The 13,741-nt window shown below is 38.1% G+C and overlaps 1 protein-coding gene across 3 annotated transcripts in view; it reads left to right on the top strand.

The window, feature by feature from the left end:
- Positions 1–13,741, top strand: part of LRMDA (leucine rich melanocyte differentiation associated) — a 983,368-nt gene that overhangs the window by 663,461 nt on the left and 306,166 nt on the right. For all 3 annotated transcript variants that reach the window (XM_085312295.1, XM_085312293.1, XM_085312292.1), the window contains one exon: positions 13,448–13,579. In XM_085312295.1, coding sequence (XP_085168421.1) covers positions 13,448–13,579 — 132 coding nt within the window. The remainder of the gene's footprint in view (positions 1–13,447; positions 13,580–13,741) is intronic.

Genomic DNA, 13,741 nt, shown 5'->3' on the forward strand with positions numbered 1-13,741 from the left:
AGGGTCTGAGGGGGAAAAATACTAGTTTCTCTAGTCCATCCTCTTGGACTGTGAGACTGTTAGGAGTTCTTTTTTCCTTCCAGTGCTTTCTGTGGTCCAGTTTTTAAATAGACTTTTTTTTTTTCTATGACATAGGAATTGGAATAAATGCATCTGTTGTCCATCACGTACACATAGGAAACATTATTTGTTCATATCTTAGAGTGTAGCAATTTCTGTCATTTCAGAGACTGAGTTCTAGCATGTTGTTTTGACCAAGTGTATTTAACTGTTAAATACTTGATGCTTCCATTACTGAGGTAATGTGACAATATTCCTCATTAAYTCGCAATGAAAAAATAACCAAAATGAAAACCCCCATGGACATTTAAAATAAAGCAAGAAATATTTTCATCATGCTTTTCTTGCTTACTTTATGTAAACAATCAAGTACTTTTAATGCAAGTTCAAGAATCATTTAATTGAAATAAAAACAAATTGAAGCAATAAAGCATTATCAAAAATTTAGAGACACATTTTTCTGTCATGAGACAGATATGAGCATATGCTTATCTCTGAGTATGAATTTGCATGTATAAATTTTTGCAGGATTGCTGTAAGGTCCAGTCACTCAAAGAATTGCACAGGCAGATAGTCCTCAGCAGTTACCAYGCAAAAATGTTTGGTTGAGTCCAGTGCGTGGTGATGATTCCCCAAAGCCATCGTGCATTTCAAAGCTTTTTACTCTTTGCACAGATGCTAGTTTACGAATTCCTTCCCAAACACCATAATTGTCCCGAAAGTTCCCCAGGTGGACACTATCCAAGTTGGTATAAAACAGTACTCCTCACAGCTGGCATCCTAACTTTTGAATTCTTGTACATACTGTCTTTATTTAGATTTGCTACCACAGATGTAGCAATGTGCCATGGCAGTTGGTACTGTCTCGCCCTCAAACACCAGATATGCCTGAAAGTAAAACCCAGTTATATKTAGTAAGACTTCACAAGTGTTTAGTTTGAGGGATCGAACAAGTGATTGTAAATAGGATAAATGCAAAACTTACTCCTTGTTTATACTTCACGTTTCTGCTTGCTGAATCCATCCTGTTTGAGATTCCTGAAATGTGTCCAACAGTTAGTGCTTCAGGTCCAGGATTTTCAGCAACGCATCTTCTCAATGTTGTCATCGGCTCTGATTTAATGAYATCTTCACCTACCCCAACTTATAGACATTGGAGCTAAAACAAGAGACTTCAACCATGTTTGAAACTTCTGGTGATTTTCCATTTTTGTTTTGTGTGTACTGAGTGGCTCCTCCACGACCTGAACTGTTTCCTCTTTGTCCTCTGAGCCAGGTTACATCTCACTCCACTAGACTTGTCCATCTGTCCAGGTCTCATAACTTCCTGCTACGTATGATGTGACACATACGTTTCACCAGTGATCTCTTGAATGCTGCTAGCTTTCTAGACAGTGATTAAAACATAACATTAACACAGATGACAGACCCAGTAACAAAGCTATTTTGCTTAATTTTGCCTGTGAAGGAATACTTCCCTTCTTACAGCTTTTTGCGTGTTTCAGGTGCTGCGGGTTTCAACTTTTATAGTGTATAATCCAYTGGAGATTGCACAGACATAAGCAGAAGTTGTGCCTTGCTTGTGTGTACTTAGATTTTAGAGTAACACACGTTCGTATGGAGTGATGTTCATTCCATTCGTATGGAGTGCTGTTCAGCACTTAGGTAGTTTGCTGGGAAGGATTCTAGTTATTCTTATTTAGTACAGTCATACACAAATCTTGTGTACTTTTATCCTAAGTTTTATAGATCCAATAATCCATTTACTCGTTTTTGGAGCTTAAAAGCTGGTTACAGTAAGGAAATCTGTTACAAATAATAGTTTGAATGCAGTAAATGATCTGATCTTTTCAAGGCACTAAAGTCCCAGCTTGTTGTTTTACGGTGTGTAGGAATTGTTTGCTCCGTATGTTAAAAATAAGAATAAAAGTACTGTGATTTCCAAACTAGAAGAGTAGGTTTCTAATTCAGGAACCTATTCTAGTTTTTTTTAAGTATACTATGTATTTAGCACATAACAAGTGTTCAAGTGTTAATAATGCTGATGAAGACTGAAACATTCAGAAAGAATTTTAAAAGTTATATTGTGATTAAAAAATATTTTAGAGCAACATAGATGCTTACTCAGGAAACATAAAGGTGTAAAAATCTTTGTAATTTTTAAAAATGCAATGAAGTTGAGAAGCTTGTGTTAGCAATTTTATCTGTGTAACTGATAAAACTCTTGTTTCAATAATCAGAAGCTATGTGATTTTTTGGAAACTTATCTATAGTGGTTTATGTATCGATACAATTGTTCATTTTTCTCTGAGAAAGTGTGGAGTTTAAGTAGATCTTATCAAAAAAATTAATGCAAAGTCATTGCTTTATTAGACCTATTTAAATATACACTAAAACATTTCAGAGAGATCTCAAACTGAGGATACAGTTGAATGTTTTAGAAAGAGATGAATGTAGTGGCCATTAAGTTTTAATTGTCTCTTATCTCTTGCTACCATGGTAATAAAAATAAAAACTTTGTAGAGTAATATTTTATATAATGCATTATTTGGCAGGAATATTCTTAGTCAGCAAATCCATGTAAGCAGAAACATACCTTTACTCTTTTTCCATCATTTTAATATGTATGTTGTATGCTTTTAACAATCTTTGTGTCCTTGTTTCTACTTTTAACAGCATTTAGAAATCTTTCTTAATAATATTGAAAGCTGTGATATTTCTAGTGTTTTTCTTCTCCTTCTTCTACCTTCTCAACAAATTATGCAAGAAAACTAAAAATTGAAAATGAATCTACTTTATCTTATTTTGCTTTGCGGCTCTGAACTATTCTGATGAGTCTTGATAAGCTGATGTGGCCTTTAGGGAGAGACACATCAAATACAGGCAGACAGGTCCTGTGTCTGGTAACAAAGACAGAGGAGGTCAAAACTATCCCAACAGGCCTGAGCAGGTCAGTCAGAGGCAAATGTTGGAAATAAAATTTGGTGAGGAGGAGGGAGTAAAAGGCCTGGGTCAAGTCCTGTTCAAAAAGTCAGCTTTGTCAAAAGCTTCAGTCACATTCTTACCTACAGGCAACCTCTGCTGATCCCAACTCATTAATCGAACTGGAGAGCCGTCTTGACCCTGGCTCCTTCCCTTTGAAGTGTGGTGTCCTCTGCAGCATGAGGAAATAATTTGCTGCCTGATTCAATGAGCCATCAGTAGAGCCAGCAGACCTAATGACATGTGAGAATATTAACCTCCTACCACGAAGAGCTGTGAATCTTGAGAGGCAGTCTATAATTCACCCAGCACTCCTGAGCCTTCCCGTTCTGTCTTTTTCTCGCACTCACTTTCTCACTCCTGGGGAGAGAGAGGAGAGAGACCCTCTTGTCGTAAAACTTTATTTTCTTCAGTAGTGGGAGCCTTACTGAGCTGCTTGATAATGAGTTACTTTCCTTTTGCAGTTAGATAAAATTTATACTGAAAACTAGACATCCATCTTGCATATAATCATTTCTGCTTAAAATATGACACAGGCTACATAAGTGACATCAAGGGGGTGGTAATTTGAATACTTACCAAAGTAGACTATTTCAGTATTTCATGTTTATTTATTTATTTTTCATCATCAAAGGAAGAAAAAAAAAGGCATAACAATGACATGTTCTGTATAATGCATTTTCTAGCTGCCTCCCATAGTCAAATGGAAGTTTCTGCAATCCCCCTCTTTTTTTTTAATCTTTCTTAAAATTTTTTTTTTAGCATCTGTTTTAACTGTTTAAAAACAGTTCTGCCTCGTCAAATGCAGCGTGTTACAGGTGCCCATGCACACACATGTGTACCCCTATGCTGCTTTAACAAAGGAATAAATTGTTGGCCTAATTTAGCTGCTTTTAAAGTCAGTTTTTTCCCTTGTTGATCCCTTTAGCACTATTAGTCAAAGATCGTCAGGTGAACTCGAGAGAATGAGCCGTTGCTACTCATTTGGCTCAGCTAAAGAGAAAGTAAAAGCAAAAATGTTCTTGTGTATATGTGCTACTCACCATGAAAATGGTGGCGACAACCAGACTTCACACTGTCACATACCCATACCTCTATAGGGTCCTTGTTGGTGAATACTGACTTTTTTCAACAGGAAGAATCATATTTTGTTTAATAACAAAAAGTTGTAGACTACTGCAAGTAAGGAGTTCTTTACCTCCTTTCATAGTGTTGGTTGGAGAAGCAAAAGGTGCGGATCTTGAGTTTATGGGTATGGATGGTCAATGAAGGTAGCAAGTCCTAGACCAAGAGGACTTGTGCTGGCAAATTGGCCTAATCTATGCTGCAAAGGCTTTTCGACTGTAACTATATTAGCAAATTCTCATTTTTGGCAGAGACATAACTTACAAAAGCAAATGAAATTATACCAACTGTGAACACTTCTGCTGGTAAAAGCAGATGTTTCCCCACTGGGGTATAAATTAGTGGTGCAGTTGTGCAGCCAAAACTGTTCTGTTAGAAGTTAAGCCTGAATTCTGTTGGGTTATCATGAGAGGCCTGTTTTGTTCTGAGGTGGTGTTGGTAAAACTATTGGTTTGCTGTGTGGATCTGGCTACAGAATAAGAGACCATGCAAAGGGGATAAATGAGATTAGGGAGACAAAGCAGAGCAGATAGCCGAAGGAGATAATAAATAGCAGTTAATGTGCTGTGTAACAAGTATGACAGTATCTGTGATGTGCGCGTATGTATATCTCTGTTTTTCAGTTCTGAAGATTTTTTTTTTTTTTTTTTTAACATTGAGGGATTCAACGTTATGTCTGTTAACAATTTTTTCCTATCGTGCTTGAGCAGTCTATTAGTTGTTCTCACCTCTCACAGCTGGTCACAAAGGCCAGTCCTCTTGCCTCTCTCTGCTTCATCTTTTTTATTAAGTTTATTAAAACTAGTCAGATTATACTTTCTTATGGCACTGGCTGTGCTTGGTCCATTCATTATGGTTTCTTATCTTGGCAGGCAATCTGAATTGAACGGCAGCTAGTCCATTATGCACATATGAAGCCCATCACTCCTCCAGCAATGGCCAATTCATCAAACATTTATCTTTTGCCCTCTGAGCAGTGCGTCAATTTGCTTGTCAATCCTCAGCCTTGGTTGTTGTGGAAGATGGGAGAAAAATTACTTTTCCTTTCCCCTCTCACACTGCACACTGGTAGTCGAAATGGGCTTTACTCTGCTCGCTCCACAGGCTTGTTACTCCCCCCTGCTCTGTGCAAAAAGGGGAGGCGTCAGGTTGCTATCTGAATTGCAGAGTGACAGACTGAGCCAAGATACAGTAATGCTTTCATTATGGCACTGCCTTTGCACTTGCATTTGCTCATATTTCCATTTTAATACTGTTTTTTAGAGAAATTATAAATAGGGTTTCAATACGTGTGGCTGAGAGGGGCTTTTAAGAATAACTGCATTATAGGGTCTTAAGGTGTTTTCTTTTTTGAAACAAATAGGTTTATATTTTGTAAAACTTGTTCTTTTACTGTTTCTAATCTCTAATATTTCCTTGAATTCTTTCAAGTTCAGGAAATGGCAGTGCTTGCATTTCTTTTTTCTAAATTATTTTGGAAGCCATTTGTTTTATTATGATTGAATTCCTTGTTAACATTGAGGGAAAAGGCGAATGAATCAAGAGACACATCCCAAGTTTTTCCTCAATCCTTCCAACCTTGTTATTTTTCACAAAATAATTTCAAGAAATTTTAGCAGAAAGTGTTTAAGTCCATACTTAGTCACTACAGTCCAATTTTAACAATATTCCTTTCTAGTGGTGTTTTGTACAGAGTGCCCTTTGATAAGAAGGGAATGTATACAGTCACTAGCTATCTACTGGGTAATTTTAAGCTGTGTTTTCAAAATGTATTTTGTTACACGATAGTTATTTGATCATTAGATGACTAAGACCTCATTTTCTGATCCATTTGGTATCATTTTAGAATATTTTGTCTTATGTGAAATCTTGCTTGCTGCAGACTATATTATTACACTAATTTTCATTTTATTTAAACAATTTTACACAGAATTGTAACAGTAACRTTGTATAAAACATCAGTGTGTTTTATATACATCCTAAAGATGTAATATAGAAAAAAAACTCAGCAAAAGGAAGCCTAAAATGCAGGAAAAGCTAGAGCGCTGCTGTTGGGATTCCTTGTTGAGTAATGTTGTATTAAATACACATAGTGAAATCTGAGACTTTAAGACATTCATTAGAGGAGAAACTGAACCCCATCCCAGTCAGTCTGGTCAGCTTTGTGGTTAGAGTTAGTCCAGAAAAATAAATGATAAATGCTCTCTTTTTGAGTATAGTCTTGGTGGGAGAGAATGATGGTTAAACGTCTGAATGGTTGACTCACAATCGTATGTTTTTTGTGAGCTGTTGAATGCTGTATTTGGGGTTTGTAGCTTATTTCACCAGGTCTGTTATGCACTATTTATGGGCCACAACTGTAACAGCTTATTTTATTAGTGTTCTAAATTTTTCTCCTTTCATTAGAAATTATTGGACAAATTCATCCTTCCCAAATGTATGTACTTTGCTGAGCCTCACCTGAAGGTGTGATGCACCTTCTGGAAGTACCTATCTGTTGTCAGTTGAAGTAAGGAATTAGGAATAACTGGGCTCCTACAGATAGATGAGATGAATCTGCACTGCTGTTTTTCAGATAATTACATCATTTGAGGAGCTGCTTCTTAATAGCAAAATCTCAGCATTTAGATTTAATAGTTTGTAGGGAAGGATTTGAAAATGTAAATTGCAAGCTCCGAAAGTTTGGCATCCAGAAGACTTGGTTATTACCTATTTACTGACTCTTGTCTTTTTAGTTTTGTTTTCTTTGAGATTTGGGGATGGGAGTTTTTTTTTGTGGGCCCAGGAGAGTTCAGTAGTTTTGACTTTTTCTTAGCAATGTAATTTGCTGCATAAGGCTCAGAGCAAGACTATAAAAACACACACAGATGCTGGATTTTCATGATTCCCCACCACTTAAATGTCTGAGTGCTTACGTAGCTCCAGTTTGTTGTCATGCAAGACATTTTCCTTATAGTCTTTGGTTATAGGGTCTCCCTGGTAGTGTTTTATGCTTTTTGTGTATAAGGAAAGGGAAGGAGCGAGGGATGGATATGCACTTTTGTATCTGTGAATTGCATACAAGCATCAAGATAAAAAGGCTCAGAAACTAATCGTGGCTCCAGTTCATGACAAAGATTTAATTTTTCCTTACAGAGAAATATTTCTTTTTCTTTTCTGTAAGCTTTATTTCAAGTATGCAGTTTTAATCTCAGTAGCTCACTATAAAGGATAAGTATTTAATGATTCTAGTCTTCTCATTTTTTCCCATTTTCTCTTCTGCTGACCATGTTCACAGGCTTGCCTTAGGTTTTATTCAGATAGCTGCTTCCAGATGTTTGCAATATATTTTCAGTATAATTTTTACATATATATATATATATATTATATGTATATTCAATATACCAGCAACAGAAAGCTGGAAGGAGATTGACTGGAACTGATGCAAACTGCTCTCTCTAAATGTTAACATTCCCTCTCATATTAGACAAAACAGGGCATTTCATGTTTTAGTACCATTGGCAAGCTTGTTTTTCATTGAATGAAATTGTGTGAGCCCCCTCTTTTTTCTTTTTTTTCTTGGTGACTTTTATAGCCCAACTTGGGGCCTGGCCCACGCTAGAAACAGTGGCCAGCACACAGACTATTTCGAAAAGTTCTCCTGATGGAGAACTTGTTCATACAAGGGAAAAAATGGCTTCTCCAGCATTGTTTATATTTGTTTCCTGAAACCAGAGAACTGCCTGCTTGAAATCACTCTTAGGTGGTGTAATGCTGGGGTTTGGGGGTTTCTTGACACCCACTGGRGTTTCTCCCCCCACTCCATGGTCCAAAAGTCGCATCAGAACTGTCCATTACTTACTGCTTTCTGCCTTGCCTTTGGATGATGGGTTCTCATGCATAAAAAGGGGTACTCACACCAAGTATGACTGCAGAAAAGGAAAGCTGTTATGCTTGGATGGTGTAAAGGTCACTTTACGATGCTTTACTTGTAGTTTATCAGCATCACACTAAGAGCTTAGGGGGTAGGAAATGCGCAGAGCGTCAATGCGTATTATTTGTGTGATTTATAATAGTGAGAGGTGTTATGTCTGGCATTAGAATTAAAATCTCTCTGCTCCTTTTTCTTTAAAACTGGGTTCTTTGTTTTCTTACTTACAAGTAGAACCCCCAAATCAGGTTTGTGAGTATCATTCTGACAAAGACCTCAGTCCAAGTAAATCTGTCCAGAAGATTCACCAAAGCCCATCCCTTCCCGAATGGAACTGGAAGGGGCTTCCACCCCTCCCACCTTATTTGAGAACATGTTTCAGATTAAATAGAATTTAAATTTGAACAGGAAGGAATCATAACAAGTAAAGCTGAAATGATGTTTCATGTTCCCAAGAAATCATGCAAAATCTAAAATTATATGTGTCTATGTTATGTTTTTATGTGTGTATAGCATTTATCTATTGCTTTTTGTTTTGTTGAGGTTAAGTCATAGGACTGGAAGTCAGGTGCTCTGGGCTTTATTTCCTCTCTCCTAGAAAATTGCTGAGGGCACCTTTTGCTAGTCACTTAACCTCTCTCTGCTTTACTACAAAATGGAGTTTTAAGCCCAGCAGGTTTGTGAATTGTAATTCATTAATTTTTTTTTTGTAAAAGGGGGGAAAAAAAAAAAACCTTTTTGCTCCTTGGCTGGCAGGTGTTGGAAATGGAAATTACAATTATATTCTTTAAATACTGAAATTGTCTGGTACTAGGGTTCTCGTGTTGATTCGGCTCTTCTGTAATCTGTTAAAGCATGAAAGGCAAGGGAAGAGGTATTTTAAAAAGCTTTTCTTTTGTAACAGCTCTGTCTTTAACTTCTGTTAATGGCTATCTCTTGTCAACAGAGTACAAATCAATTTAAAGGCAAAAGCCAAACTCTCTCATTTACATATTGTTAACTGCTCTCTCTTTTCCTGTTAAACAGGAGGAAAAAGTCATTAGAAATGAGTCAGCTGTCTTATTAATGGAGGGGTGGGGTAAAACTGGAGGAACATTTTCTCTTTGGAATATACTTCTGAACAGATTGTTCTTGTGGACAAGGACAACTGCGTAGTACCAAGGTCTGTCCATTTATTTGAGAGACTTCTGCTTTTTTTCATTTCTAAAATCTCATGTTTTCACTGTCAAATATTACCGAAATGAAGAGGTGCTCTTTAGTTTCACTGTAAGCGAATCCCCGTCATGCCGGAGGGACTGTAAGGAACCGTGTAGTTGACAATTGCCATGCATACACGTACAGAAAAAAATCTCTGCCCTGACATTCCTCTATGATTAAAACTTTGCTGCAAATCATGAATGAATTATGGAAAAGAAAGCTGGAAGAAATCATACTGATTAGCTGAAGGACTTGGATAAAATGACATTTCTGAGACCTTTATATTCTAAAGGATTATTTACTGTCTGGTTACAGAACATCTTAAGTCGTTTTGCAGAGGGAGTCACTTTCCTGTTTAGCGCAGTGTTTTTGTAAGCTAATGAGGGCAAAGCGTGAGCCATAGGCAATGATGCTGTGATATTAGCTGTGACAGGGAGCTTGATCATAATTATCTTAACGAGGATAGGGTTAATTACAGTGGAAACTTAAAGTTTTTTCTGTTTGAATGAGGCAGAGCTGAATACGTTGTGATGTTTTGTCGGTTTGATGTGACTTTGGAAATTGCAATGGAAATCTCTTGGCAGCACTTGCTCTCCTCTGGGAGCAGAGTGTGAGCCCTGCCATGAGGTAACTGAGATGGTGCTTGTGGGTGAGATAATGGGCAGCTTTCGTGTCAGCAGAGCGGGCAAAAAGCGACCTGCGGGACGCCCCCGGGACCCTTATCCGCGGCTACCTGCCACGGCCCCGTCCGCGCCGCCGCGGTTGCGGTGCTAAGACGGGGTGTTGCTTTCAGGGTGCTCGTACGGGGAGACAATTTTTCTGCTGTGCGTTATGAGAAAACGGCCCAGGCTTAGCTTTAAGGTGGTTCTCCTTCTCAGGGGAATTCTCTCTCTCTCTCTCTCTCTCTTTTTTTTTTAATACCTGCTTGTCCGTTTTAGGGTGTTTGTGTGATTCTTGCTATGTTGTGTGCAGACTCCTGCTCTTCTGTTTTGTAATGTGCTCACAAGAAAATACTTCGAATACATTACTGTAACTGTCTTGCCCTCAGAGGAAAATAAAAATACTAGCGTTCTGTACGTTGCAGATTTCTACCTCGTGCTCTGCAAGTGCTTTGCATGGACTAATTCACTAATGCAATCCTTTATTAGGTAGGTCATGTTATCTCTCATTTGCTGATGGGAAATTGCAACACACAAAAATTGTGACTTGCTAAAGTTTGCAGCACTGAATCTATCATGTGGACTGGACATAGACCTTTGGCTTTGCAATCACAGAGGAAATATTTCAGTTCCCTGCTGGGAAATGTTTCCTTATATATTATGRTGACAGAGATTTTGTTTTCTATTTGGTAGCTAATACCACTGAATGGTAGTAAATACTTTTTTCTTTTCTTTCTTGTTTTTTAAACTTTACTAACTTTTTTACCGATTTGTTTTGGTGCTAGCTTTTTCTTCTGTTTAAGATGAAAAAAATCGGAACTCTGCAAATAGCAAAATAGCACATGGATGTAAATTTATGTTAATGTCTACGCTCTCCCTCTGTACTGTGGCAACCCCTCCCACCTCCCTGGGCTCTGAATTTAGCTGATTAAATCACCAAGTGCACACTGCTCTGATGACATGAAAACAACAATTAATAAGCAACCCCCTGTGTAACACAGCTCCTTTTTAACTGAGCAGCTAATAACATTACATGGCAAAAATTATCAAAACCAGACAGGTGTAAGGAGATTTGCGCACAATTTTCTCTGCCTATCTATGAAACTAGTACCCTTGTATTCAGCCTAAGCTTTTCAAAGAAAGGCTGTTTCAATAGGCAACTCCCTCTAGTGTTTCAAGGCCTTTTGTCCCACTTCATGGCTTGTCATTTTGTTTTATGCCTCCCCTGCAGCAGTTTTGGATGTGCGCTTTCTTCTCCTTGCCAGTTGCCAACCATTTGCTGATTCTCATGATAAGAGTATTATATTTGCATAACATAACTCAGGAACAATGTGTATTTTGATGCTGACACTGACCAGAGCCCAAGCAATGTTTTTTCACAAAGGACCTATTAACATCCCATAAGGCTCTGTGGTGTTGACAAGGAGGTGGCCTTCTCTGAACTCTTTTGGCAAGTCAAAGTCCTACATTAAAATGTGAGGTTTGGAAATAATCCACTATTTATATAATGAAGCATGTTTAAGGGGAATTTGCTAAACTAGGTTTGTCAAATAAACTGAAATGAAAACTCATAACAGCTTGATAAACTCCCTGCTACTTCCCCTGGATTATTTTCCCTTTTAAAGGTACTTGGGAGGAAAGCATCGAAATGTCTGAGATGTTTGCTGATCTCTCTTCTGATCTTGACTTTGGCAAAATCGAGTCAGTTAGGCCACCTTTGCTGAAATAGCTAGCTTGACACAGCCTACTAGCACGGTACTCTCGCGGTGGATGGCTTACAGAGGCGGAACTGAGCTTTTCCGAAACAGCTTGTTATAGGCCCGTGCACAAAGTGTGACTGTTTTTGCAGTGGTTGTTTCATTATAACAACGCTTATGCCAACGTTTTGTTCTTGCAGCTTCAGAAATTTTATCTCAAAGCATCTTAGCCATGTAGATGTGCCATAGACTATAGGCTTGGCAAACTTTCTTGAGGTCTGGCTACCCAGTATCAAAATGGTGTTAATAATAGTCACTCCACACCTGCCTTTCAGAATGCAGAGTAAACGGGGCTTGAAGGGCTTTGGAGTCCTTCAAATGAAATATGCTGTTTAAGTGTTGTGCTACATGTTACTTCTAAATACTGATAATTTAGCGTGCAGTACTCAGTTTGAAGGTCACAAGCTTGATTTTCTAGGAAGAAAATGTTGTTTGAACCTTCTAAACTGTGCTTTGAATGCTCAGTAAATTGTAGTGACAAAAATTGTATCTTGTTTTTGTTGGCCAGGTGAATGTTAAATTATCTAATCTGAAATTCATATTTTCTAATAATATTTGTAGTTTCCTCCAGTAGCAACAGCCTCCAGAACTCTCTAGCAGAGACCTTGGCTCTATTTTGATCTTTGCCAAAAACTGGGGGAGGGGGAGGAAATCCCCTCAGTATAAATGTCATTGGAAAGTGAATAAATAGTATAGACTGCATCTCCCTTATTCATCACATTTTATAAAACAGCCAGGAGATACAGTGATGATCTTCCCACTGGTAGGCATAGTAGATCAGCTGTCAAGTCATGCAATCTCAGCATATCTCTAGGTGTCTGGTAGGTGAATGAGCTGTGAATGTGTGTCTGTGCGTATGCTCTGTATACCATGCGTCTTACTAGATTAATGTGTGGGTTTTTTTCCTGTTGGAATGTGCAGGCATTAAGAGTCAGGTTTGGAACAGATGCTTTAACAAGACTCTGAAGCGTTCCTTTTAATTTTTTTCCTGTACTTTGCTCTCGGAGGAATGAATACCTCCAGAATCTTGTTTATTTACAACCCCTCATCTGTACTTCCATGTTGTGAAATGCTCCTTTTTTAAAGCTGCTCTCTGCCGTCTGACCTGTGGCTTGACAATAGGACAGTAAGTTCTGGAAAGAAAGCAAATGCCTTTTCTGTCTGGAGTAATTCTGCATTTTATTTTGTAGAGAACATTTTATTTTGTTTGCAGGGACTCGAGCAGAAGCAAATTAAGTGGTTAATAAAAAAAAAAATCCTTTCTCCATTTCCTATTATTGCATGTAAGGTAACTGCTAAGAAATGATACTTGAAGTTGTATTTATTATTGTTAGCGGGGTATGATATTTCTTGGCAGAAATGATGGATGACAACTTAAATTTGTGTCCAGGGAATGAAGGTGAACTGTGACAGAGTTATTTATCTTGGGAATGGAGGTTAGGGTCAGGCGAGGCTGGGTGCCTGAAGGCACAAGACATTGACAAATTCATCCTGCAGGCCCCATATCTGAAGCCTTTTGTTTTGGATCCTGGCTACTCACTAAGTGACCCCCATCCTTCATCCTGCCAGCATGTGAAGGATGTGTTGCAGTGCCAGCACTCCCCTTGCCACTAATTCTTGTCATTCACTCGCCTGACAGGCCCAAACCAAAACTATTCCCACTCCTGAAAGGGAAGGTTAAAATATTTATTTCAGCTCATAATGGCCTCCCTGATTTAGTGGAGTATCATTTTTCCTGTTGCCTTTGTCGTTTGCAGGTCACTAGAAGGACTGAAAACATTCAGTTACTTGGAGGAGCTGATCTTGGACAACAATCTACTCGGAAATGACCTTCTGTTACCCAGGCTACCCCACCTCCATACCTTAACGCTCAACAAGAACCAAATATCCTTTCAAAGAAATACCTGCAAAATGTCAAATGAGTTTTATGTGTCAGCCAAATTAAAGTATGTGAAATATAGTTCATGTGCAGACAAAGCATTCTCTCGCTTGGCACCTGGAATACTTCATAGTAATTTATTATAGGTCATTCATAAATGAAATGCACCATT

The sequence above is a fragment of the Rhea americana genome, unplaced genomic scaffold, assembly GCF_003343005.1.
Source record: "Rhea americana isolate MKP2758 unplaced genomic scaffold, rheAme1 scaffold_36, whole genome shotgun sequence".
Classification (NCBI taxonomy): Eukaryota; Metazoa; Chordata; class Aves; order Rheiformes; family Rheidae; genus Rhea; species Rhea americana.